The sequence below is a fragment of the Fusarium mangiferae genome, assembly GCF_900044065.1.
Source record: "Fusarium mangiferae strain MRC7560 genome assembly, contig: FMAN_scaffold006, whole genome shotgun sequence".
NCBI classification, from domain to species: domain Eukaryota; kingdom Fungi; phylum Ascomycota; class Sordariomycetes; order Hypocreales; family Nectriaceae; genus Fusarium; species Fusarium mangiferae.
Genome location: NW_024573926.1, coordinates 1,871,681 through 1,895,008, shown reverse-complemented (window position 1 = coordinate 1,895,008; position 23,328 = coordinate 1,871,681). Strand labels below are relative to the sequence as shown.

General features: G+C 49.8%; 12 protein-coding genes across 12 annotated transcripts; 6 read left to right on the top strand and 6 right to left on the bottom strand.

Moving 5' to 3' along the window:
* Positions 1-562: 562 nt before the first annotated feature.
* On the bottom strand, positions 563-1,585 carry FMAN_03354 (uncharacterized protein; the record flags this gene model as incomplete). Its single annotated transcript, XM_041832162.1, has 1 exon — positions 563-1,585. One exon carries the CDS (start codon positions 1,583-1,585, stop codon positions 563-565), a length of 1,023 nt encoding a protein of 340 aa, XP_041682654.1.
* Positions 1,586-2,160: 575 nt separating this feature from the next.
* On the top strand, positions 2,161-3,013 carry FMAN_03353 (related to 3`-5` exoribonuclease required for 3` end formation of 5.8S rRNA; the record flags this gene model as incomplete). Its single annotated transcript, XM_041832161.1, has 2 exons — positions 2,161-2,453; positions 2,500-3,013. The coding sequence occupies 2 exons, from the start codon at positions 2,161-2,163 to the stop codon at positions 3,011-3,013; spliced, it is 807 nt and encodes a 268-aa protein (XP_041682653.1).
* A 126-nt stretch (positions 3,014-3,139) lies between these two features.
* Positions 3,140-4,710, bottom strand: FMAN_03352 (putative protein disulfide isomerase-related protein A; the record flags this gene model as incomplete). The annotated part of the gene is made up of 2 exons (XM_041832160.1): positions 3,140-4,507; positions 4,558-4,710. The coding sequence occupies 2 exons, from the start codon at positions 4,708-4,710 to the stop codon at positions 3,140-3,142; spliced, it is 1,521 nt and encodes a 506-aa protein (XP_041682652.1).
* A 475-nt stretch (positions 4,711-5,185) lies between these two features.
* On the top strand, positions 5,186-6,465 carry FMAN_03351 (uncharacterized protein; the record flags this gene model as incomplete). The annotated part of the gene is made up of 3 exons (XM_041832159.1): positions 5,186-5,288; positions 5,342-5,570; positions 5,616-6,465. The coding sequence occupies 3 exons, from the start codon at positions 5,186-5,188 to the stop codon at positions 6,463-6,465; spliced, it is 1,182 nt and encodes a 393-aa protein (XP_041682651.1).
* Positions 6,466-6,667: 202 nt separating this feature from the next.
* On the bottom strand, positions 6,668-7,618 carry FMAN_03350 (uncharacterized protein; the record flags this gene model as incomplete). Its single annotated transcript, XM_041832158.1, has 1 exon — positions 6,668-7,618. One exon carries the CDS (start codon positions 7,616-7,618, stop codon positions 6,668-6,670), a length of 951 nt encoding a protein of 316 aa, XP_041682650.1.
* Positions 7,619-8,469: 851 nt separating this feature from the next.
* FMAN_03349 (uncharacterized protein) lies at positions 8,470-10,042 on the top strand (the record flags this gene model as incomplete). The annotated part of the gene is made up of 2 exons (XM_041832157.1): positions 8,470-9,384; positions 9,431-10,042. The coding sequence occupies 2 exons, from the start codon at positions 8,470-8,472 to the stop codon at positions 10,040-10,042; spliced, it is 1,527 nt and encodes a 508-aa protein (XP_041682649.1).
* A 499-nt stretch (positions 10,043-10,541) lies between these two features.
* Positions 10,542-11,132, bottom strand: FMAN_03348 (uncharacterized protein; the record flags this gene model as incomplete). The annotated part of the gene is made up of 2 exons (XM_041832156.1): positions 10,542-10,869; positions 10,945-11,132. The coding sequence occupies 2 exons, from the start codon at positions 11,130-11,132 to the stop codon at positions 10,542-10,544; spliced, it is 516 nt and encodes a 171-aa protein (XP_041682648.1).
* A 2,149-nt stretch (positions 11,133-13,281) lies between these two features.
* On the bottom strand, positions 13,282-14,275 carry FMAN_03347 (uncharacterized protein; the record flags this gene model as incomplete). Its single annotated transcript, XM_041832155.1, has 3 exons — positions 13,282-13,691; positions 13,739-14,040; positions 14,088-14,275. 3 exons carry the CDS (start codon positions 14,273-14,275, stop codon positions 13,282-13,284), a joined length of 900 nt encoding a protein of 299 aa, XP_041682647.1.
* Positions 14,276-14,706: 431 nt separating this feature from the next.
* FMAN_03346 (uncharacterized protein) lies at positions 14,707-16,721 on the bottom strand (the record flags this gene model as incomplete). Its single annotated transcript, XM_041832154.1, has 6 exons — positions 14,707-15,314; positions 15,363-15,643; positions 15,694-15,909; positions 15,958-16,428; positions 16,477-16,566; positions 16,618-16,721. The coding sequence occupies 6 exons, from the start codon at positions 16,719-16,721 to the stop codon at positions 14,707-14,709; spliced, it is 1,770 nt and encodes a 589-aa protein (XP_041682646.1).
* A 527-nt stretch (positions 16,722-17,248) lies between these two features.
* Positions 17,249-18,827, top strand: FMAN_03345 (uncharacterized protein; the record flags this gene model as incomplete). Its single annotated transcript, XM_041832153.1, has 2 exons — positions 17,249-17,568; positions 17,636-18,827. The coding sequence occupies 2 exons, from the start codon at positions 17,249-17,251 to the stop codon at positions 18,825-18,827; spliced, it is 1,512 nt and encodes a 503-aa protein (XP_041682645.1).
* Positions 18,828-20,057: 1,230 nt separating this feature from the next.
* Positions 20,058-20,648, top strand: FMAN_03344 (uncharacterized protein; the record flags this gene model as incomplete). Its single annotated transcript, XM_041832151.1, has 1 exon — positions 20,058-20,648. One exon carries the CDS (start codon positions 20,058-20,060, stop codon positions 20,646-20,648), a length of 591 nt encoding a protein of 196 aa, XP_041682644.1.
* A 933-nt stretch (positions 20,649-21,581) lies between these two features.
* Positions 21,582-23,303, top strand: FMAN_16128 (uncharacterized protein; the record flags this gene model as incomplete). The annotated part of the gene is made up of 2 exons (XM_041832150.1): positions 21,582-21,848; positions 21,915-23,303. The coding sequence occupies 2 exons, from the start codon at positions 21,582-21,584 to the stop codon at positions 23,301-23,303; spliced, it is 1,656 nt and encodes a 551-aa protein (XP_041682643.1).
* Between the last annotated feature and the right edge of the window lie 25 nt (positions 23,304-23,328).

The following is a 23,328-nucleotide window of genomic DNA, read 5'->3' as shown; positions in this document are numbered from 1 at the left end:
GTAGCCTTCGATAATATCAGCTTTCAATTTCCGAACTTTTCTTTGTTTCCCTGTCTTTTTCGCCGAACGATGAGGTCTCAAACTACTTAAAGTGAAGCCCTCGGCATCTACCTAAGCTTTGCTCACAAGTCAAACATGGGAAACTAGGTTGACGACAATCACGAAACTACAGCATAAACAGGAACAATGTAAATGTCTACATGAAGACCCTGTGGCATCTATAATGCTACCTGATTAAAACCTACTCAACCCGAGCATTGCTTCCCATTTAGTGGCCATATTATCGCGGTCGTTTTGTACCAGCGTGTTTGGGTCGCTATTTACCCTGTATCTGTATGGGTTCTGTGTAAAAAAGAAGCTTTATTTCATGGCTTGTATTTGAGATCACTGTTGGAATGATAGCTCACTAGAGAGAGTTACTCAATTGCATCTTGAAGCCAAGTGGATTCAACTTGTGTTCCATTCATGTCAATCATACTTCATCGTGGCTCAGACTGCCCACAACCGCCAACACCATCGCTCACTTTACAAGTGTACAACCAACCCAACCATTTAGAGAATTCTACTGCATAACCAAGACATTTCTGAACCGAGGCTTTCCAGCCTGAAGACTCTCAACAGCATCTTTTACCTTGTCCAAAGGATACTTCTCAATCATACACTTCACTCCATGAATCATGGAGAAGCGAAGAGCCTCCTCGCTATCGAGGGCATGACCACTAGGCCAACCAACAATACTAGCCCCTTTCAAGACCAGCGATACCGTATCAATCTCTGCTGGCCCAACAGGTGCAAGACTAAGTAGCTTGCCCTCAGCAGCGAGACCATTGACGAGTGGTGCCACAGCCTTGGGGTTGGGTGCTGTTTGGACAATGATGGCGGCACCACCAAGCTTGGTGAGTTCTTCAGCTGGGTCGGACTTTTTGGTGTTGATGTAGTGATGAGCACCGAGTTGCTTAGCAAAGTCCGCCTTATCGTCGCCTGATGAGAGGACAGCGACTTCATAGCCCATCTTGTTGGCGTATTGAACAGCCAGGTGGCCAAGACCACCAAGACCCTGGATCGCGACGAGATTTCCCTGCTCGACATGCAACTTTCGGATTCCATTGAAGACAGTGACACCAGCGCAGAGAAGAGGAGCAGCCTCAGCAGGATCCAGCTCCTTCGGGACACGAACAACAGCCTCCGCTCTCAAGAGTACATACTCGGCAAACCCACCATCCTGACTGACACCATTGATTGCCTTGTTGTCGCACATCTGGAATTGAGCGCGCTGGCACTGTCGACAAGTTCGGTCATGGCCACCGTGCCAAGGTCCTCCGACACGGTCGCCGTTCTTGAAGTTCTCAACGCCTTCGCCGACTTCGACTACGTCGCCGATGATCTCATGGCCGGGCACACGGGGGAAGACATCGCCCATGTGGCCAGCGCCAGTGGCGATGTCTGAGAAGCAGACGCCGCAGGCGAGGACCCTGGCGAGTATTTGACCTTTAGAGGGGTGTTTTAGGGGAACGTCGCTGAGAGTCCATGATGCGTTGGCTTTGTCGAGGACGCAAGCCTTGTAAGTCTGAGGAAGAGAAGACATGGTTGATGTTGATTTGACTTTTGATTGAGACTTGTTAATTGAATCGGTAAGATTGCGATGATATGAGATTCTCAACGAGGAGAAAGCAACAACTTATATACAACAACTCCTCAATGCCGATACCTCAAAGAGCGTCTACACTAGCCATGCATCATATCTTGCTAAGGGTGCATTTACCTCCATTGGCGATTGGCTAACTCCGTCCTCCGATAAGGAAAGTTCAGCGCATCATTGCAAGCGGAATAAACTCAACTGTCGCAAAGATCCGAGTGTCATTGGACAATTCCCGGATTTAGGGCGGCCGACGATTACATCACCGGCACTTCAGCCGTGCCGTTCTTGGTGTTGATCTCGGGCGTGTGTAAAGCCGTAAATGGCAGTCGGAAATGCAGTCATGAATTCTTCCAAAACCGATGGCCCCTCATTGGCCCCCAATTAATCCGAAAGCTGGGATGATCCGAGAGCTGGTGGTCAAGCCACAGTTCAGCCACACCAGAAAATTTCCCCCACCATCAATTCAGTTCGCGATGCGCAGAGCTCCAAGGAACAGACGGTAGATACTTCATTACCGCAAGATGCCTCTCGATACGTCAACATACTCATTAGCGCTCCTGCGCGTCGACGGAAGAAGATGGAACGAGCTCCGTCGTCTGCATGCTCAAATCCGAACTCAGGATGCTGCTGACGGTTCATCATATCTTGAAATGGGCCATACAAAAGTCATGTGCATCGTGACAGGTCCTTCAGAGCAGCAGGTTCAGAGACGTGGTGGACAGCAAGCGCCTCGTGACACAGCGGCTATCAATGTCAATGTTGTAGTAGCGGGCTTTTCGAGCGTGGATCGAAAGAAGAGAGGGCGCAATGACAAGTACGTTTCTTTCTGGGCAATTGATGACTTGGGACTAATTGTTTAGGCGCATACAAGAGATTGAAACAACGATTGCGAATGCGTTTTCTTCGAACTTACATACACACCTGTTTCCTCACTCTTCCATCACAATCTCTCTCCACGTTCTATCGCAAGACGGATCCCTCCTCGCCGCTCTTCTTAACGCAACGACCCTCGCCCTCATCGACGCTGGTATTCCAATGACAGATTACATTGCCGCCTGCACAGCGGGCTCAACATCAACATACGCCGCGGGTGACGACACAGCCGATCCTCTGCTCGATCTCAACAACCAAGAAGAGCAAGAACTACCCTTCTTGACGGTTGCGACACAAGGTGATGACGATCAGGTAGCTGTATTGGTATGCGAGAGTCGTGTGCAAGTTAGCAGGTTGGAGGGAATGCTGGTCGTTGGCGTGGATGGGTGTAAGCAGGTGAAGCAGTTCTTGGATCAGGTAGTCAAGGATAAGGGTGCTGAGATGTTGAGGGAGGGTGCGGTGGAGAAGAACGATGCTATGGGAATGGATTTGGATGATTAGATACCATGTGCATTGGGTCATAGAAGTGTTTGGAGTTATCTGTTTGATCTGCTATATGACAGGTATGTCTTCGCTACCAAGGCTATAGTCACAGACTAATTGTAAGATTTAAGGGATCCATTCCCCTTACAGCTCCTCGTGCTTGATCTCCTCCTTGGTCTTGGGCTCAGCTTCAGACTCAGCAACAGGTTCAGCTTCCGGCTCAGGGGTCTTGGTCTCGGCCTCAGCTTCGGCTGGAGTCTCAGACTGAATCTCAGCCTCGGTCTCAACCTCAGTCTTGGCTTCCTCAGGACCGTCAGTCTCAACCTCGGGCTCGGGGTCAGTAGCTTGAGTAGACTTCTCCTCAGCAGCCTCGGTCTTTCCAACGACAACACCCTCGGGGATCTTCTTCTTAGCACCCTCGCCCATGCGAATAGCATCGATCCAGTTCTCAACGCTGGCGAGGCTAAAGTCGCCTTCGTACTGACGCCACCAGTTGCGGCGGGTGTTGATAGCGATCAGGTTGACCTCCTTCTTGAAACCAAGAGCCTTGGGAAGAGTAGAGGCAGCTTCACTATCACTGGGAACAGCGATGATGGGGAAGGTCTTTCGGCCACCGTGGACATACTTGGTGTTGAGGTGGGAGAGTGAGTCGACTGCCTTTTCTCCAGCTTCGCCGGGAGTGAAGACAAGAACACAGGTGTGAGACTTGGGAGCGAGACACTCCTCGGTGAGCTTCTCCAGACTAGAGATAGTAGAGATAGGAATGATAGTAGGGACTGCCTCAGCAGCCTCAGTGGAAGACTCCTTTGACTCAACGGGCTCCTCCTTTGCAGCCTCGGTAGCCTTGCTCTTCTTGGCGCTCTTAGCGCTCTTGGACTCGGCCTTCTTGGGCTTTGAGCTCTTGGTTTTGCCAGTAGCGTGAACGGGGTTAGGCTCTCCAGCCTGAGAGAGAAACTTGACCATATCCTTCTTGGCCATCTCGCCATCGTAGACGATAGGATCCTTGCCTTCACCCGGGATGAGCACAAGAGCGGGGAACTTCTCAATGCCAAACTTCTTCACCGCAGCTGTCTCCTTATCACGGATCTGGGCCACCGAAACAACATCAAGGAAGTCAATGGCAATGCTTCGGATCAAAGCACTAGTCGTTCCCTTTGAAGTGAAGAGGATAGCCTTGGGCTTATCACCCTTGAGGAAAGAGTCAAGATCCTTGTCGCTCACACGCGTAACATGGTTGTTGATCTTGCTCATGACAGCCTCTTGAATAGCACCTGCAGTTCGTTGACCCTGGTAGTCTTCAACAACAGGGTTACCAGTCTTCTTTCCAGGGCGAACGATCTTGAGAGTTGGGAAGCCCTGGACACCCATACCACCACAGAATTGCTTGTTGGACTCTTCATCGCAGTCGATAGCTGCGACTTGAGCAAGACCATCGAGGTTCTTGGCGGCCTTTTCATAGGCGGGCTTGAGGTTCTGACAGTGACCGCACCACGGGGCGTAGAACTCGACGATCTATGATGTGTAAGTGGCGATAGTCATTGGCGATGAGGTGAAAGACTTACAGAGGTGTAGTTGGACTTTGCAATGAGCTTATCGTAATTGCGAGCGTTGACCTGAAGGACAGGTGAGTTCTTGGTGTAGATGGCGGCTTGAGCCTCTGGCAGAGCCGCAAAGGCAGCTGTCAAGGCCACCAAGAGCGAGGTGGGGTTAGGCATGGTGAAGTAACTCTCCGGTACAAGAAGGCAAAAAGAAGACAGTATTTAATCGTACTGTAGTGAAATAGAATGACTTGTACAATGTTTTGTACTGCAAAGATCAAGTTATAGTTGCCTGTTGGTCCCCGTCAAGAACAAAGTGGCATCTTCTGGAAAAGGAAAGGAAAAAGCCACGGTGACAGACCTCCAAAAAGTGAAGCCAGGGTCTCTGATTCGACAGTTTGAGCTAGAGCCACAAGTGGCGTGAGCTGATCGAATCCGGGGAACCAGTGGCTGTGCGCCGCTAACCTTGAGGTACGTCAATGGCCTAGGCAGACAGAAGAGGAGGAGGAGTGAGGTTGAGGTGGGGTGCATGATCTCCAAGACAACTTGACTTGACTTGGAGTTGGCCTTAATTTGCGCCATCTTGACTCGACTCTCACCCTCTACGCTTCCAATTCTGACATTACCTGGGGACCTTACATACGACGTCAACATGGCAGAACCTCTTCCAGCAGCGCTCAAAATCCCCGAAGTCAGTCGCTTCATCAATCGCGCAAATCAGCTGAGGAGCATCAAGCCCGCCATCGCATACTGGTGTAGGCAACCACAAATCTCCTCACCCAAGATAACTGCTGATAGCATTTCTTAGGTGAATACCATGCTGTCAACCAAATCGTGGGAAAGAGCCTGCATACCACCGACGACGATACCTTTGAGTTCACAAAGACACTGATCGAGCGCCTCGAGGCAACAAAGACGGAACGCGCTGATGATGATGCGATCGTCGATAACGCTGCGGGACAGGCTTATGTTGAGCAATTCGCCCAGCAGACGTTTGAGCGAGCTGAGCGCACGATGCGCGCTAACAAGGTGACGAGGTATGTCGTCTTTACCAGGTTATAAGGCGAGACTAACAGACGTAGACAAACTGCCGACACATTCGATGCTGCTGCGACGTTCTTCGACCTCACCCGCGAATGGGGCGAGCCTGATCCCGAAGTCGTCAAGAAGATCAAATTCGCTAAATGGAATGCTGCGCGAATCCTCAAGGCTATTCGCGAGGGCAGGGATCCCAACGAGACGAACCCTCATGCTCCTGAGCCTGAACCCGAAGTCGCTCTCGACCCCTCCGATCCTGAGGTCCAACTCCTATCCGGAGCTCCTCGCGCTTCGGTTGAGGATGCGCCAGATGCTGGGGAACCTCCTAGTGTTCCTACATTCACGGACGGGCCGCCTAGAATTCCAGATGATCCTGGATACTTCCCTCCCCAACCCGAGCATCAGCCCCAGGCGCCTGAACCATTCATCCCCTCGCCTTTGAGTCAGAGCCCTACGCCAGGTCTATCCGGTGGTCCTCCTCCTCCTCCACCCGTTGGTCTGCCGCCTGCTGTGTCTCCTGTGCCAGAGTCCCCAGCACAGCCTGCGACACAGATCCCTCCTCAACCATCACCTCAAATTCCCACCAAGCTTCCCTCACAATTTGCTCCTCCCCCGCCTGAACCTTTTACCCCTTCAGCACCTCCATCCTGGACAACGACCCCAAGCGCTCCTCACCCTGCTGCTTCAAACCCTCCACCTGTGATTCGCCAGGCGCCTGCTCCTCAGCCTCCAGCTCCAGCGCCTGTCCAGACGACCGGCTTCACAACGGATCAACGGGATATCAACCAAGCGCAGAAGCATGCCAAGTGGGCGATATCCGCACTTAACTTTGAAGACGTACCCACTGCAGTTCAGGAGCTGCGCAATGCACTGAGAATGCTTGGGGCTCAGTAAGACAGTTTGTTAGTGTTTTGGATTCACGAAGCATAGATGAGAACGATACCACGAGTTTAAATAGCATGAAAGAGCTACTACAGTGTTCATCTTATGAATAAAGCTAAGAGTATAGTTATGTGTTATCTGCTGCATACCAGTATAAAAGTCCGCTTCGTAAATCTCATTTGAGCCAAAGCTCTCCATCGTGAGAATCGTACACTCAGGCCAAAGCCAGTAAACCATGAGCCTCATATCCGGGGTGAGGAAACCCTTCAGGATAGCCCATCTTCTGGGTTTCATCTTCTTCATCAACAGAGGTGTCCGTCCATCCTCTCTCGGGGCCCCATTCAATGGCCAAACCGGCTTCATTGACGACGCCCATTAGGCCCTGCATCATATCGCCAGACTTCTTAACACTGGTCCAGCCGTCAAACTGGACTGTGTGAACAGATGGCAGGGCCTCTATAACATCAGTCAGAAGATTTCGGCTAAAGCCCTCGTAGAATCCATCTGAGCGACGCCAACCCTGGAAGATGTTGTCGCTAGGATCACACTCCACAAACACGTTCAACTGCTCAACATCAACACAGTCGGAGAGCCCCAACGCGGGGTTGACGACCCATCCTCTCGGCGGCGCATTCCATCCAGGACCAAGTCGCAACTCAAGCGATGTAACACACTTGCGCTGCTGCGGCTTCAACCTCGCCAGGAGAGGCTTCTTGCTCTTGAAGTATTTTCCAGGGTACGTCGGAAACAATCGAAACGTCCGTGTGCTATAGAACGCAAAAGTCGCCTCGTCATGAACCTGTCTGCAAACGCGCATAAGACCTAGCTTCTTGTGCACGCGCTTATAATTCTGAGGACCAAGATCTAAAAGCTTATCGACATCGTCAAAGAAGTATGTGTATATCTGAATGCGCACTTCGGCGGGCAGCGAGAGGAAGTGGAATGGTGTTTTTGGGACTCGGCGTTTTGGGCGGAGAGGGATAAGAGGAACGTCGAGAGTCAAGTCGGCGATGTTGATCTTGTTGACATCTTCTTCTGTGACGGCGGGTGCAGGGTCTGCAGGAGGTGCGCTTTTCTTGGAGGGCATTACGATGCGTATTGAGCCAGCTGGACGAGAGCTCAGCGACGGGCGAGACGCTGAGCTCTTGCTCGATCGTCGGGCCATGGTGAGTGGTTGTGAGTACTAAGTGGCAAAGAGGAGAATTTCGACGATAACGAGAATTGAGGTGGGTAGGTCAGACTGGAGCAGATGAAAAAGGTCGGAGGTTAATGGCTTAATCGTGAAGGTTTCGTTTAGTTTGGAGGAGTCAGGTTTATCATGAGGGTGGGTATCATGGTGTAGAAGCGATCGATGAGAAAGCACTCTAGAACGGCGGCGTCAAATTGGAGTCTCGGGTAGCTAGTCGGAATAATCGGCGACTACTTGGATCGTGGCGAAAAAAAGAGGAAGAATATCTTTTGCACAAGAGAATTCTTTAGCTAGAAAGAAATCATCGGAAGACTCTCAATATCACAAGCGAAGCAATGGAAATGGGATGAGAAAGAGAGAAGCACTTGCACTGTTAAATATCGTCTTCTTGTTTGAGAATGTCATCAACTTGAGTGGCCATTTCACTGAGCAAGGGTCTCTACTGGGCCAGTGGACATCATGGAGGGGTTCATGATCGGAGGGCGACCGGAGCTGATGTCCCGATTTCACGTGAGCGATAAGAGAATATGACGCCATCGGCCTATCAAAAGTCCGTGCCATTGAGCACGGCTAATCCACGGTGTCTACCCTCAAGAAGCTCCACTTTGGCACAGAACCGTGCGATTTTTTTCCACGGCCGACGACGCCATGCCATTCTATGGCGGAGTATCAGACCAACTTCGTCAAGCTGCACGTCAACGCCCCAGGCCATTGAAGTTGGATCCTTCGCCATCGAAACCGCAAACCAACCCCTCCAACCATAGCGGTTCAGCTCCTCTCCCTTCGCTATGCTGTCTAGAGTAGCCCAGGCTTCGCGCTTGGGCTTGATGACAGCTCGTCTGTCACGGCCCGTCGCATCTCCTTCTCTCCGAGCTCTTCCCGCCGCCGCTCCTCAATTTGCCTCGCCATGGCTCCGAACATACGCCAAGAAGTCCTCCTCTCAACAAAACAAAGATTCGAAACAGAAGCCTCCCCAGGCGCAAAACGATGCTGAAAACGTCGAGAAGCCTGCTGAGAATGACGTCGACAAGGCTGGCGAGAAGTCTACCGAGGCTCCGAAGGAGGGGGAGCAAATACCTTTCCACAAACTACCCGATCTGACACAGGGTATTCCTTCAACGCTGTTTGAGGAGATGGGCGGTGATAAGAAGAAGGAGCAGAAGGAACTGCAGGAGATGGAGGAGGCTGAGTCTAGTGGTGGACGTGAACGATCGGAATATGTCTCGACGTCTGAGCGAAATCGCAAGTGGTGGACAAGATTCATGCTTATTACGGCTGCTGCCGGTGGTACTCTGAGCGTTCTATACATGGGCCGAAACTGGGAAGACACCATCGAAGCTGAGCGTCACTCTGATATTCCCAACGGCCCTGGACTTGGTCTGTGGTGGAAGCGTGCCAAGGCCCGTTTGACCGAGTCCGTCACTTACTACCAAGAACCTGCATTCGAGAAGCTCCTCCCCGATCCCGATCCTTCGTTCGAGCGCCCTTATACTCTCTGCCTGAGCTTGGACGACCTTCTCGTTCACAGCGAGTGGTCCCGTGAACATGGCTGGAGAATTGCAAAGCGACCTGGTGTCGACTACTTCATACGTTATCTTAGTCAGTACTATGAGCTGGTCCTTTTCACCTCTGTTCCGTTTGCTACTGGCGAGCCTATCATGAGGAAATTGGATCCTTTCCGATTAATCTTGTGGCCCCTCTACCGAGAGGCTACCAAGTTTGAGGATGGAGAGATCGTCAAGGTAAGCGTCCTCAGTAGCTATTAATGTGATTGCGCTAACAGATCAGGACCTCTCTTACCTCAACCGTGACTTGAAGAAGGTGATCATCATCGACAGCAACCCCAAGCACGTCCGCAACCAACCCGAGAACGCCATCATTCTTGACCCCTGGAAGGGCGACCGAAACGACAAGGAGCTCGTCAACCTCATTCCCTTCCTCGAGTACATCCACACCATGCAGTACGACGATGTCCGCAAGGTCATCAAGTCCTTCGACGGCAAGCATATCCCCACGGAATTCGCCCGTCGTGAAGCCATCGCCCGCAAGGAGTTCCAAGCCAAGCAACTCGCCCACAAGCAAAAGCACGGCTCTGGCGTCGGCGCTCTAGGCAACCTCCTCGGTCTCAACCCCAGCAACATGAGCATGATGGTCTCCCCCGAAGGCGAGCAAAACCCCGCCGAGGCCTTCGCGCAGGGCAAGATGCTCCAAGACGTTGCCCGCGAGCGCGGCCAGCGAAACTACATGGAGCTCGAGAAGCAGATCCGCGAGAACGGCGAGAAGTGGCTCAAGGAAGAAGCCGCCATGATGGAGGCGGCCCAGAAGGAAGCTATGAACAACATGATGGGTTCGTTCAGTGGCATGTTCAGCGGCAGCCCACCACCTGAGAAGAAGGCCTAGAAAAGGGGCTCACTGAGTGAGGTGGCAAGCACATCTCCACTAATTAATGTCTTGTAATTTTTTTTACGATAGGGGATCTCTGTTACAAAATACCATACTTCAGATTGGGAAGAGGTCTTATAGAAAAAGCATGGAGGGATGCATCCTTGATGATTTGGGGCATTTGGTGTAAGAGTGAAGAGGGGACTTTGTATATTAGGTGTATGTTGGGGGACGGATATGTAAAAACATGATGTTACAAGTCAAACTTATGAGATAGGATTGTAGTAATGTGCTACCGCCTCTTTTGTTTTCACCGTGATGCTTTCGGTTGTCTTCAGTGCTGGGAGTGACTTATGTTTATGTATAGACAGACCTCAGGGGCCAAGAAAGCTTGAGACTCGCGAAGAGGGTGTTAAGATAAACATGGTAAAGAGTCCCCCAAGCTTAGGCTAAGTTACCAAAGTCTGTTCATTACTTAGGATAAAAGTTATAAAATAATTTAGGCAGTCTTTTCTCTCTATTCCATCTGTCTACCCTCACCCCCGCCATGGATAAATGGGAAGTCTGAGAGTGATCTCTTTGCCCTCCTCTCTCGGATCGATTGCAGAAATGGATGTTGTGGGGGAGTGATCTCTCTCCCCAAGCTCCCTCCCCATCCATAGGCAGGGGTCCTGTCGCCGCGCCCTATGGAAGGTCGCCTGCCTCCGAGCGGTACGTTTGGGTATTTAGCTGCTGAGGCACGGGCTTTGGCTGACACTGTCCCGACTGGGGCCGGAGATGAGCGTCCTGAACTTCCTGAACCTGGGCGAGGGCGCTCGCCGGGAAGAGGAAAACACTTGAACCGCCTGGAATTGGAATACTGTTAGCCGACTCGTCTCTCTGATAAGGTGAAGTGAAGTGAATATCATGACAGTGCTTACTCCAGGACCCGGATGTTCCGCTGGCTCTTCATCCTCTTGTGCTTCCACGACTGGTACTCGTCCCTTCGAAACTTGTCCTCTGCATGCTCCTTTGGCTTCATAGGAAAGTAGCAGTTACGAAACATCCCCATGCTTGCAGGAGTTCGCTCCGCCGGCGGCTTCACGTCTCTGGAGCTGCCACGGCACATTATAAGGAATATCGGGGTTGGGGGCATTCGTAAGAAATGTATTTAACAAATGAAAAGAAAACGTGAAAGGGGAGAAGGGGAGTGAAGGGGAGGACCCGTGAGCTTTTTATCTTGGAGTGACTTCCGTACCAACAAATCAGTCGCGTTTGGTAATCACGACCATCTTGATTCATCGTCGGCCTCGTATTCTTGCACCTTGTAGCTCTCCCATAGCCATTCGACAAGTGCTAGGTTCGGAAGACTGAGGCAGTCCTAACTTGCAGTCGTTGGGATGTGTTGTTTGTTATTTGCAGTAGAAGCTTGTGGCTGAGAAAAGAAGCTGAAAGCTAGTTATGTGGGCAGTTAGCGTTAATCTGTGTTTGTTAGCCTTTATTTGTTACAAGATTGCTGTGCCCACAGAGCGGCGTCTATAACATTGCAGTGACTTGGCCTGCTTCTCTCAAGGATACTACGATTTGAGGCGCTATTGCTCGAATCTCCCATCATCACCGGAGTCTTGAAGTTAATCGCATGATCTTCCCCTCAAAGAAACACTCTCCGACGCTTCGTGTCCTTTGTCCATAAATTTAATGAGTAGGCAGCAACAAGAAGTTAATCCTGGAGGCTATTCATGATTCGATATCACCAGTCAAAGAAAAGGTTCCTAGATCTGTATTGGCCCAACTACAGACAATACTTGCTGAGTGGGCCATTGGTATATAGTTTTCAACGTTCCTCTCAAGTGAGGAGGTGTTACTGTAGCCCACGTGAAGAATACAGCCAACTCTACTCCTCCCCTTCCCAATTACCTTATTGTCTATAAAGACCAAAGCTCCTCCCAAATCCCCTTCATTTCCCTTCCCCTCTATCATCATCACCAAACAACACAAATCACCACTTACGATATCTTTTGCCACGCCATTTCAGTTCTGCCTTCTAGCCACATTCCTCAACTACACTTTTCTTTATCAGGGTGTGAATGGGGACAATATTACCTACCTGCGCTTAACTTACGGTCTCCACCCTGCACAATTCGATACACTTTTCAAGATGTGTTGTGGCATGGGCAGCAAAAACCAAATTGCTCGCGACGACAACGCATGGAAGTATCGCCATACCAATTATGTATTCAACAATGCAGGGGGTCAATACATCAAGCGAATGGGTAAATATGCCCTTATAGCCGGTAAAGGTCCCCTCTAGGAGTGGGGACCCATGAGAGAACATGCCATCCCGCATAGAAACAGGCCCAGGTACGACCACACTGCGCCACCCACATTTAACAAGATCAACTGGGATGGCGGGGGAAACGGGGCCGACCAGTTGCGAGTGGCATCTCCCAAGGGCTCGGTTAGTTCGGAGCACCATAGCCCCAAGCCTATCTTCAAGAAGATTGACTGGAATGCCAAGGGCCATCCAGTACGATCGGTATCTCCCCGGGGTACGACTTTTCGGCTTGTGAGTGACCAAGACTTGTTGCAATGATGATATGTGCTGATACTTGAGAAGTGAGTCGGCGAGAAGACCTCGCGACGCTCCTATGATGGATACGCACAAGCCTGACAATATGGAGGGGGGGGCCAGGACCTTAAGCCTAAGTGATGAAAGAAAGGGTCGCCTGTGAGAGCGAAGACGACACCAAGCAAAACCAAAAAGAGCCAATATCATGTATCTAGATAGCTTCATTTGGCCCTGTACGTCGGGCTACCTATGGGTGGTGTTGAGATAATGGATGTGTGCTCCATGTCCCAAGTCACTTCTTGTAGCCTGCCCACTGGAGCCACTAGGTACCTTAGGTATCTTAGTTGACAGCTTCTTTATACATACACACAACTTCTCTACGAGCCAAGGCCCTTTCATCAGAATATACCATCGATTATAGAGCCCCTCAGGGAGAAAGACCATCCAAGACGTAGAAAGAAGATGCCAAAATAAACTTAGCAAAGAGTCTCCTAAGCTCAGGCTATATGTTCCCCCCTACATTGTGAATCTTCCTATGTCTACTTGCCCTACTACTTTCTCACTAGATTTAAAGCTGGAAGCCTGGGAAATGATGCGGGGAGTCGGTGTGTTGCCTGAAGTGTGTTTGTGAGAATGTTGTTTTGAGATGATAGACCTGACAGCTGATGCTTGCATGACACGCCTTACCCCTACGGCCTGACCAACAAGATCAAGCCGAGAACCGTTCAACACTCTCCACAAACAACTTTGCTACTAAAGCATGTACCTCTTTAACGGGGTGGTATGAATCGAAGAAGATATGCTTCTCGGGATCACTGCATAAGTGTCGTGGAACACCCTCGCTCGTATAAACGCCCGTGAGACATGCAGTCGGAGGATTGACATAGTCCTCATCGAACCCGTACGCCTCGGGATCCGAAAACATGTCGTTGAATAGTTCCTGCACATCGATCACTGCGGTTTTTGCGTATGCTGAGTATCCTGCTGCGATTTGCTCGAGGCCCTTTGTCAAGGCTGGTACGTAGTCTTGCACGCTGGGGACGTTGTAGGCTGAAGAGTTGTACGTTGCTGGAAAGGTCGTTGCGTTGAGATAGTTTGCTAGGATGATAGTCTTTGCACCTGTAGTGAATCAGATCATGGATTTTGAGTTTGAAGGGAGGTCTTACCGGCTTGAAACAGTCTGTGAACGTTCTCGTTGATCAAGCTCGTGACCTGTCCTCCAGTAATACTTGTGTTGAAAAGAATGTCATTGGCACCAATCCAGTGAACAAAGATATCACCAGCCTGAGGCTTATCCCAAGACAGAAACGACAGAACTTGATCTGCAGCTGAAGGCACAGGAATCGTTGACTCAGCACCCGTACCTCCAGCGACAAAATCGTTGTTGGTAGTAGCTCCACCAGTCGCGAGGTTGATGAGCTCAAGACCCAGCTGCTTGGCCACTACATCATTCCATTTCGGCCCATTTCTGTCCGGGGTCAGTATATAATTTTAATTGACGGCGAGAAAACTCACGAGAAAGAATGTTGGTAGTACGCTGGATCAACCGGCCAAGTCCCATTGCTCACGACCCAAGACCCATTCCCGTTATCGCTGAAACTATCACCAAAGACGACAAGTCTCGAGAACTTGGCAGGGTGCTCAACGGGATACGCATGTGCCAAAAAGCTGCCGTACAGGCCTGTCAACAAAGCGCTGAACATTTTCATGGTTGATCAGGATGAAGTTTGTAGCTTGGAATTTTTCAAGGGATGGGGTTGATTACCTCGGCAAAAAAGCCACCGACGATGGGACTGTCTTGTATTCATATAAACAACATTTCTCTGCCACAATATGACGCCTAAAAAACGGAAGGTCTGATTGGCAGCTCTGGAATTGGGCTTATTGCTTATCAAGAAAATGAATCCTACGATATTTCGTCATGCACGTTTCCGTCCATACGAATGCCTGGGGAGCCGTAGCCGGGATGTTCGGCAGTGAGATTGTTGCGATAGTTTGGGCCGATCTCATAAGCACTACGGCTGAGGATTTCTGAGTCTTACCAGAATTGTTCAACATAATTCAATGTATGATAAGTAATGGTGTCTTTCTTATCTGACGTGTATTCCACCTCAGCTCGAGATGCGTCTGATCTTCATAAAAAGTCTCCGTCCTCTAGAAAACTAAACAACAAAGCTTCAGTCTCTTCATCCATAATCATATTCCCTGTATCAAAACTCTCCGGCGCCGTCGGCGTCCCAACATACCCCTGCGCCATGGCCTTCGAGCTCTCCCCAACTTTCCGACAAATATCAATCAACTTGCCCCTCATCTGATTAAACATAGACGGCAGATATCTCGGCGGCGTCATGCCCGCACCCTCACTCATAGCCCCTTCAATCTTCACCGCCAGCCGCTCCAGCGTCGATGTAAAATCGTGTATCCCCGTGACGAGATTCGGATCCCAGAGGGTGGAGTGTGTAACCAACAGTCGGGAAAACATGTTGATGCAGTGTCCCATCTGGATCCAGTAGGTGTACGGCATGGAGAGGATGGTGGGGGATGTTAGGAGCAGGAAGTTTTCGATTACGGCTTTGACGGCGTTGAGGCATGATACGAGAAGATAAGAGCAGCGGAGGGCATGTGGGGAGGGGTCAGCGGCCGGGAGGAGGTCCGGGTTGGTTGGTTCGTGGAGGCGTTCGTCGATGCCAATTTTGTAGAGGTAGACTTGGAGCATGTGAAAAGACATTGTCAATGGTGCTACTGAAGGTCAGATTCAGGTACCGAAGAACTTGCAAGCTGTTGTACTACCTTGAAGACGGGATCCTTGATGCAGAGTCGCGCCCAGATCTTGTACCTGTCTCTCCACATGTGAGGTTGCCATAAATAGCGTATGCGAAATCTGTGCCTCATTTCTTTCTAAATCCTGGTACAGCGTTGCGCTGATCGAACTTGCAACGAGTTGTATCCTCACCAGTTGAGTAAGATATGTGTCCCAGGGAGATTCCAATCCTGCTTCGAGAACTGAGCAGCTATTGTTGATGGAAGGTCGCGAGGGCATCGGTACAATGTCTTTGACACAAATTCTCAGTCTAGATCAGGTCAGTTAGCATATTGAAATCATATGGTGTCTCTCACTTACAAGGAATTCAACCAAAAGACCCCCAAGTGACATCTCCTCTCGTCGTTTGTTCTCACAGGCTGAGGCTCTTGCTTCTTTGTGATTTCAGTCAAAACCCCTGGTGCAGTCCTGGTGCCTGATGAAGGCTCTTTGTCGAGGCCAAGCTCTGTGACCAGTGACATGGCCATGTACATGAGATTGCTGAGTTGGTGACCGAGAACCCAATGAGTTTGGTACCTTCAAATGTCAGTATATGTAAGTACTTGCTTCGGACAAAAGACATACCAAGCCAGGAAAACCAAAATCCCTTGAAGCAGCTGAAGATTCTTCTCCGCCAGCGTCCATATTCTCCGCCCAATTTCCTCTCGATACTTCTGCGCAAGTTCCTGCTGGACGTCAATATTCTCCTGACACGTAACCACCATGATCGCCATATACAGCATCGGTCGTTCTTGGAACAACTTCTCAGGAGTTTCATCTAGACCTATCCACACGAAGGGGAAAAGTGGCATCATTTCTTGACGATAGGTTTCGAGCATTTTGTAAGCTAGACGGTGAGAGGTGGATGATAACGGGAATGAGAAGAGTGCGTGGATGGGTGATTGGGAATCCGGTGGCGTTTGTGAACTTGAGCTGGTAGCTGAGGAGGCTTTTCGAGGATGGGTTGCTATTGTTATCGAGGGAAGTGTGCTTGTTGATGAGGATGATAGAAGGTTTGCGACTGAATCGAACTTGGATTCTAGTCTGAGAAGATCACTAGGACAATCAGTCGGCTGTCAGTTCGCAGGATCGATGTATACGCACTCTCGGGCATAAGTCCCGCCTTTCGAATGACTCCTCCGACTATGACTTCCTCTCGGTTGAGAAACACACTCCTTGTTCAATCTCTCACATCTATGCCACCAACATTAGCTCCATCCCCAACTCCAATACGGAGTAACTCACCTTGTACAACGCTTCTGGCCCAATACCATGTCACATCTGACTTTTGCACTAGCACAGACTGTGCAAGCCTTGAGACCTCTGAGTTTCGTGTCATTGGCGTCCATGTTGATCGTGTGGTGATGGTAGTGAAAAGGTGATTGTTGGGTTCTGAGAATCGACAGTAGCTTTGGACGTCATCAAATGGGCTTAGTTTCAGTGGCTATGCAGTGGTCTTGGCGTGGCTGGCGCTCTGATCCTTGGCGCTTGAATCCTTCGGCAGTGAAAGTTATAGCAGCCTAAATAGGAAGCCCGCATAACGTTACTCGTATGTTATCGCAAAACGTAGATGTCTATCGCTGAATATAAAATTATATTTGGTGACATAAGCTTAGTTTCTGAACCGGTCGTAGAAGCTCAACGGTGGCCATACGCTAGCCAATCTTTGGTTGGCGTTAAAGTCAATGGGAAACCAACAGAATTGGTTTCACAGAAGCTTTGGGACACCGACCAACAGCATATTAAGCATGATTTTGAATTCACAAATTGAAGGCACCGGATTTTAGCTGATCCGATCCAAGGTAGGATCGTGATTTCTATGTTCGAGATTATAGCAACCGAACTTCAGTTTCACCCATGGCTTACAAGCACCATCATGTCTACCTCTACAAAGCGACCAAAGGTCTTTGCATTTGTCAAGTTTGATCTCGATGCTCTTATTTCTCTCGCAATAAGACTTCGAGGTCAATCATGCACTGTGGATACGTCGACGAGGCCTGAAGCTGGTAGTATGCACTGGGCCATTTTCGTCGTTTTCGAGGATGGTGTTGAATGGATATTCCGATCGCCATGGCGAGGATTGAGCGCCATTATCAAGGAAGAATCCGCGTCCAAGTTACTCATCAGCGAAGCCGTGACTTTAAAGTATCTGAGAACTTTGGCCTCGATGCCGGTCCCGGAAGTCTTCTCGTTCAGGTAAGATTGGTTACTCCAGAATAGTTCCCTGGCTGGAAAAGCATGAGATCCTGATATGATCAAACAGTGGAGACAGTGACAATGACATCGGAGTGCCGTATATCCTCATGAGCAAGGCTAGTGGTCGCCCATTGTCAGATTATGACTGGATTGAGTTGTCTCAAATAGAAGGGTATCCAAACAGACGCCCGCTTCTACCCATGCCGGATCTAGATAGGGAAAAGGTAATGGCGCAGTTAGGAACCATTATGTCCCGTCTCTCGGACACCCATTTCGACAAGATTGGCTCGCTATTCCAAGACAACAATGGCAACTGCTTCGTTAGCGAATGCCTAAGCCCCTCTCTTCTTTGGCAACACAGAGATGAGCTAGAAGGCATCGACCGAGGCCCTTTTGATCAGGAAAGCCAGTATCTTAGGTCCCTGATATCTGCTTTTACAGCTCATGCTGAAGAGTTCTCGCTCAGCCCTCATAGTTTCTTCGCTCCAATACCTGATCCTTTCGAATATCCGAAATGGGCAAGCTATCGAAAGGCAGTAGAGAGATGGCAAGCTTTTTGCTCTGTTGGTGACGGGGTTGAGGGCAACAAGAACAGACTCGACTTCTGTATTGCAGCTCAATTCTTAACCGAAATGGTTCCTCACCTGGTCTCAGAAGAAGAAACATTTGTGCTCTGCCACCCAGACCTTCACCGTGGGAATATCTTCGTCGATGGAGACTTCAACATAACGTGTATCATCGACTGGAGTTCTGCATCGGCGAGCCCTACAGCAGAGTTGCTCTCCACTCCGGGACTCAATGGGTCACTTTCACCGCCTAAACCGTCACTCATTGCAGCTTTCAGATCGGGATTTCGTAATGGGATCCAAGCCTTGGGGCCTCAGAAATGGGAGAGAGCTGACAAGCTGTGGTACTTTTTGCGACTGGTTCGGATGCTCTCTACACAAGACTATGCTCTCTTCAAGTCGCTGTTTGATCTTGTGTACAATAAGAATTCGGATGAGATTCCTCAACTCTTTCATGACAGGAGTATGCAAGAGTCTGGCCAAGCTCTATTGGCTACGTTGTGCCAAGGTGACTCTGAAGAGGAAGAAGACGAACCAACACAGCAAGAAGATGATAACGGTCGAACGAATGTTTCTATCGACGTCGTGATTGTAAGAAAGCTTACACTGATGTCGGAAATGAACACCAATTTTGTTGCAGATAAGAGACTCTGGCTATGGATCGAGAACGTCTTAGAAACACTGGATGTATAATCTCTTTCACTTACCACTAAAGTTATGTTACCAAGATAAAACCTTTCTGGCGGTTCCGTTCAAGACAGCGGTCTGTGGCCACAATGGCTCTGCGGTATTTAAGAATGAAAGGGTATGAATCAGACGAAATAATTGGCATCAGCCGTATTATCAGAGGGTTGTTGCGCTTTCCGCAGTGCACTAAAACTTCGTAGTATCAGACAGTCAATATGCGCCGATTCTTGTTACATTTGTGATGGAGATGTTGACGAGTGTCAATACCGGGTATGTACATCACAACACCATGAAACCCAAAATGTTTGTGGACTGGCAGAGATCTAAGCATGTGCAGCCTTGACTTGATTGTATTATGGAATGACAGTCAGCCCATCTCTCTCGTATGTGTAACAAAGCTACAGACCAATGTGGTAGGACGGACTGGTCCAATAAGCCAAGTTAATGGATGTAAGACCCTCTGACTTTGTTATTCGGAGTCAGTCCCTCACTCGTCAAATAATCGTCATGCTTGAAACACCTAGAATTGAGGTTTGTCCCATGATGAGGACCACGTGCTATACAAAGCAATGACGGCTTTTGACCGAGTTAATTTAAAGCTGGTCTTTAACATTAAGAATCTGTAAGAGATACAGCGGCGTTTGCTGGGCCACTGTAAGTCCCGATTACGAGATGAGCCTGCAGCAACCAAATGGCTTATCGGCTGGAGCAAGTGGCCTGAACCAACTTGGCTCGTATAATGCCAATATTGAGTTTGTACAACAGACGATGTGACGAGACCAAGTAAACAAACCCAGCATAAAGCCTCGCTAAAAATAGAGAGTTGGCTTGGTGCCTGAATGCGCCAAATTGACCTTGTGACATGCATCTCCCCGTCAGCGCGAATGCCCTCAGCTACCTTATGCATTCCAACAAGGCGCATGACACTGCAAACAATAGTCTCATGGCATTGTTTTACCAATTGCATATAATTCAGTCGCAAACATTTTAAGATTCATCTGTTTTGATGAGGTATCGGAAGATCCCCCTGGAGGTGGTATTTGGTCTAACCCGTTGCAGGCTCATTTAATTTCAACTGAAACATCCATGTCCAGGACCCGCACGCCATCGACTCCTTACAATATGGATGTCTTCCCTCGCCCTGTAGCTTTGACCAATCGTTCACCTCTCCCCCACTCACTCTCTTTTTTTCTGCCTTGCACTCTCAATGAGAGAGAGCGTTGCGTTCTCTACAGGATGGCAGCCCATTCGCCTCAGCTCAACCGCCGCGGGTCGGTAGACCAGCTCTTCGAGCTGGTGGAAGGTCTCGACGAGGCCCAGATTCACACTCTCCTTGAAGACTTCAACAATACCGTCTCCAGCAACATTCCCGTCTCCCACGGCATCGACTTTTTCGAGCATCCCATTACGGGCGTGACCAAGACCAAGACCGCACCTGCGCGATCATCGTCGATTCGAAAGTCGTTTAAGCAGCTTCCTAGATTGTTCACGCGCACGCCGAGCAAACGAGCTGTCTCTGCACCGATTGCGCGTCCGAAAACAGCGGCGCCGACGACGAAGCACTACAGACGGATCAGCCGACCTGTACTACCGACGCTTTCGAGCGGACCAGACCTGGATGCTCTGCTCTCGGCGTATCTTGCGCCAGCTCCTCCGCCGTCATCTTCACACAAGACGATTTCCCCATCGCGATCGATATCGAGTAATTCTACACTGAGCCTCGAGGCGGAAGACTCGGGCGTTGATTCCCTGGCACCGCTTGTATTCGGTCGACCACAGCGAGAAGCGAGCCCAATGGGCGATATTATGGAAGTGCTCTCGTTCTAAGCACCGAATAACTATGGGCGAATAATACCTGCCAACCCGGCATTTGGACGTCCACCATAACAGTAGTGATGCAACCACTACAACAACACTATTTGCTAGCTCTGCTTTGACATTGGCTCGGCGTTTTTCTATTCTGTACGATCATTGGAGGCGTTTTTAAAGCTGTTTGCTAGTCAGGTACTAGACTGTCTGTCACCCAAGGGGAGGTCCACTTTCTACTACCATGGACATCATCCAATACTATTTGTACTCAATGGATTCACGAATTCATTATAACTGCCCAACTACGTACCAATCTACTATACCCTTTCTTTTTTATGCAGTTGCTCCTTGACTCCAGGCGCTGAAGAGTGTTTACCGTGGCGAGTTCGCCCGCATTGACTGTGCACATCGTCATCTCGTAAGGCGTTAGTGCAGTGGGCCTCCTTAGACGACCAAGACGACATGTCTTGGCAGAACTGGGCTTGTAGGCTTGCTCCTTGGTGGGGATCGTACTGCTGTATCGTCATTTCAGTGCTGGTGCCCTGCTCAAAAGACTTGAGATCGCGTGTCAGGGGCCAAGAACAACTTTGGTAAACCGTTTCCCCAAGTTTATCCTCAGCTATCATGAGCTATCCTAAAATCATACTGAGTTTATCCTCAACTATCCTAAGTTATCCTGAAGTTATCCTAAATTTACCTAAGTAACATAAGTTATCCTCAAGTCATACCAAGTTTACCCAAGCATTTATCTGGGTCTTGCTCTCCCCTTACCTACCTACCTATACCATACCACGTGACCCCACTCACACTAGAAGAGCTATCGTGGGCTTGGGCCTGAGGAAAAACACACAACGATTCAGAGACAGAGCAAAGTCATTCAACAACATTGTCAATTTTTCAACTTTCCAACTTTCCAGCTTTCCAGCTTTCCAGCTTTCAAAGATTCCAAAAATGGAACGCGTAGACCTTCCGTCCGTCGCCGTTCGGGAGGTCTTTGATGAGAATCAACAGATCATGAATCTCGTCGAGGAACTTACCGCAGAGAAGCAGCAAAGCAAGGTCCAGCTGCAACGCGTTCTTCACAGGATCTACAAAAACATCGCCAGATACGGCAAGGCCCTAGATCTCAAGTCCAGTGTTGAAGCTTATGTCTACGATGGATGGCGAGGTCTCCTGAACACCATCAAAGCTATCCTGAAACTGCCTGGTACTGACTTTGTAGGCGCCAGGATGTGTTTATTTCTCGGTGCAGAACTCATCTGCCAATCTGGTATCCGTAAATAGTATGAAGGCGCCACAGCAGATGAGGAGCTTGCCGATCTATATGAGCTTTGCACAGAGATTGATGATGTTCTCCTCAGCGCTCTGCGTACGATCTGGATTCGTAGCGGGCAGACCGAAGCCTTTGAATGGGTATTTGCAGATCATCTAATTGGCAGACCGGTTGGAAACTTTGAGTGTTGGGACGCCAAAATCGCCGTATGTCTGTCACTCGACGAGTACAAACGCCGCTTCAAATGGACACGAAGAGGAGAACGATACTACTATTCCGAACTAGCCTTCGAGGGGGATCGGCAGATCTACGCAAAATCAAAACTCTACACAGGTCCAAAGCCACGATGGGATCTCGAGGAAGGGACAGGCTTGAATCCGGAATGGAAGTGGAGGGTTGAAGGAAACGCCAGGCCCATCGCCGGTGATATCAAGTACACTTTTCAACCACTAGCCACGAAATATTGGGACTGCTATGTCTTTCGTCGTTCTTGGCAGTTTTGCCTAGACGCTCAGCAGATCGCGGAAGCAAATCTCGGTACCCAACGACAAGAACTCCTGAACGATATTTTCCTCCGTCACCGCATCCCCCGAGAGATTGACAGAGAGATTCTATCATATCTCCCACCCCCACACCGCGAACCATTCCCCTATCTCAAGAACCTCGACATTGGAGCAGCTTACACTCCCTTCCCTACAGTCGGCGAGAGATGCCTGGACTGTGAGAATATGGATGAGGACTCAGCCATTCGACGCACATGCCCTCAAGCAAGTCTTTACATCTGGAACCTTGCTCTGCGGTGTTTTCATAGCTTTCACAAGAATGCATTCAACCAGTGGTCTCTATGTAGTCACGGTAGTGATTGCAACGGTCACCACGACTGCAGCGACCACAGTTGGGCTGTTCTCAGAGATCCCGAATTCACCCTGTTCATTGAGAAGGAAGCTTCTCGAGGCAATGATCAATTCATATCCCTTGATCAAGTTGGCCTTGGCCCCGTTCAGCATATTCGCCTCAACAAAGCGGAGGATGAGATTCGAGCCAAACGACTTAAGAATGGATCCTTGATCTACTTTGAAACCCACAGAGACTGGGAGATGACAGGTGGTCTGGGCGGCTTGGTAGACAGCATGCTACACGGAGGAGTGCTGACCAAGGCATGGAGCCAAGGACATGGTGACGGAGGCACCGACGACGAAGAGAACAGCAATGATCAACAAGAGGACACCGACGATGGTGACGATGGAGAGGGTGATGACGATGCACGCCCTCACGAAGCCGGAACGTGCAGAAATCGGAGCCAGTGGGCTCTTGGCCAGAAACTGCTCGCCAAGAGAGTTGCAGAGAAGGTGGTCAAAGACCTCCACTCGTGGCCAGGACGATGTGAGTGGTGCGAGTGATCTAGCAGAGGAGAACCTAGGGGGG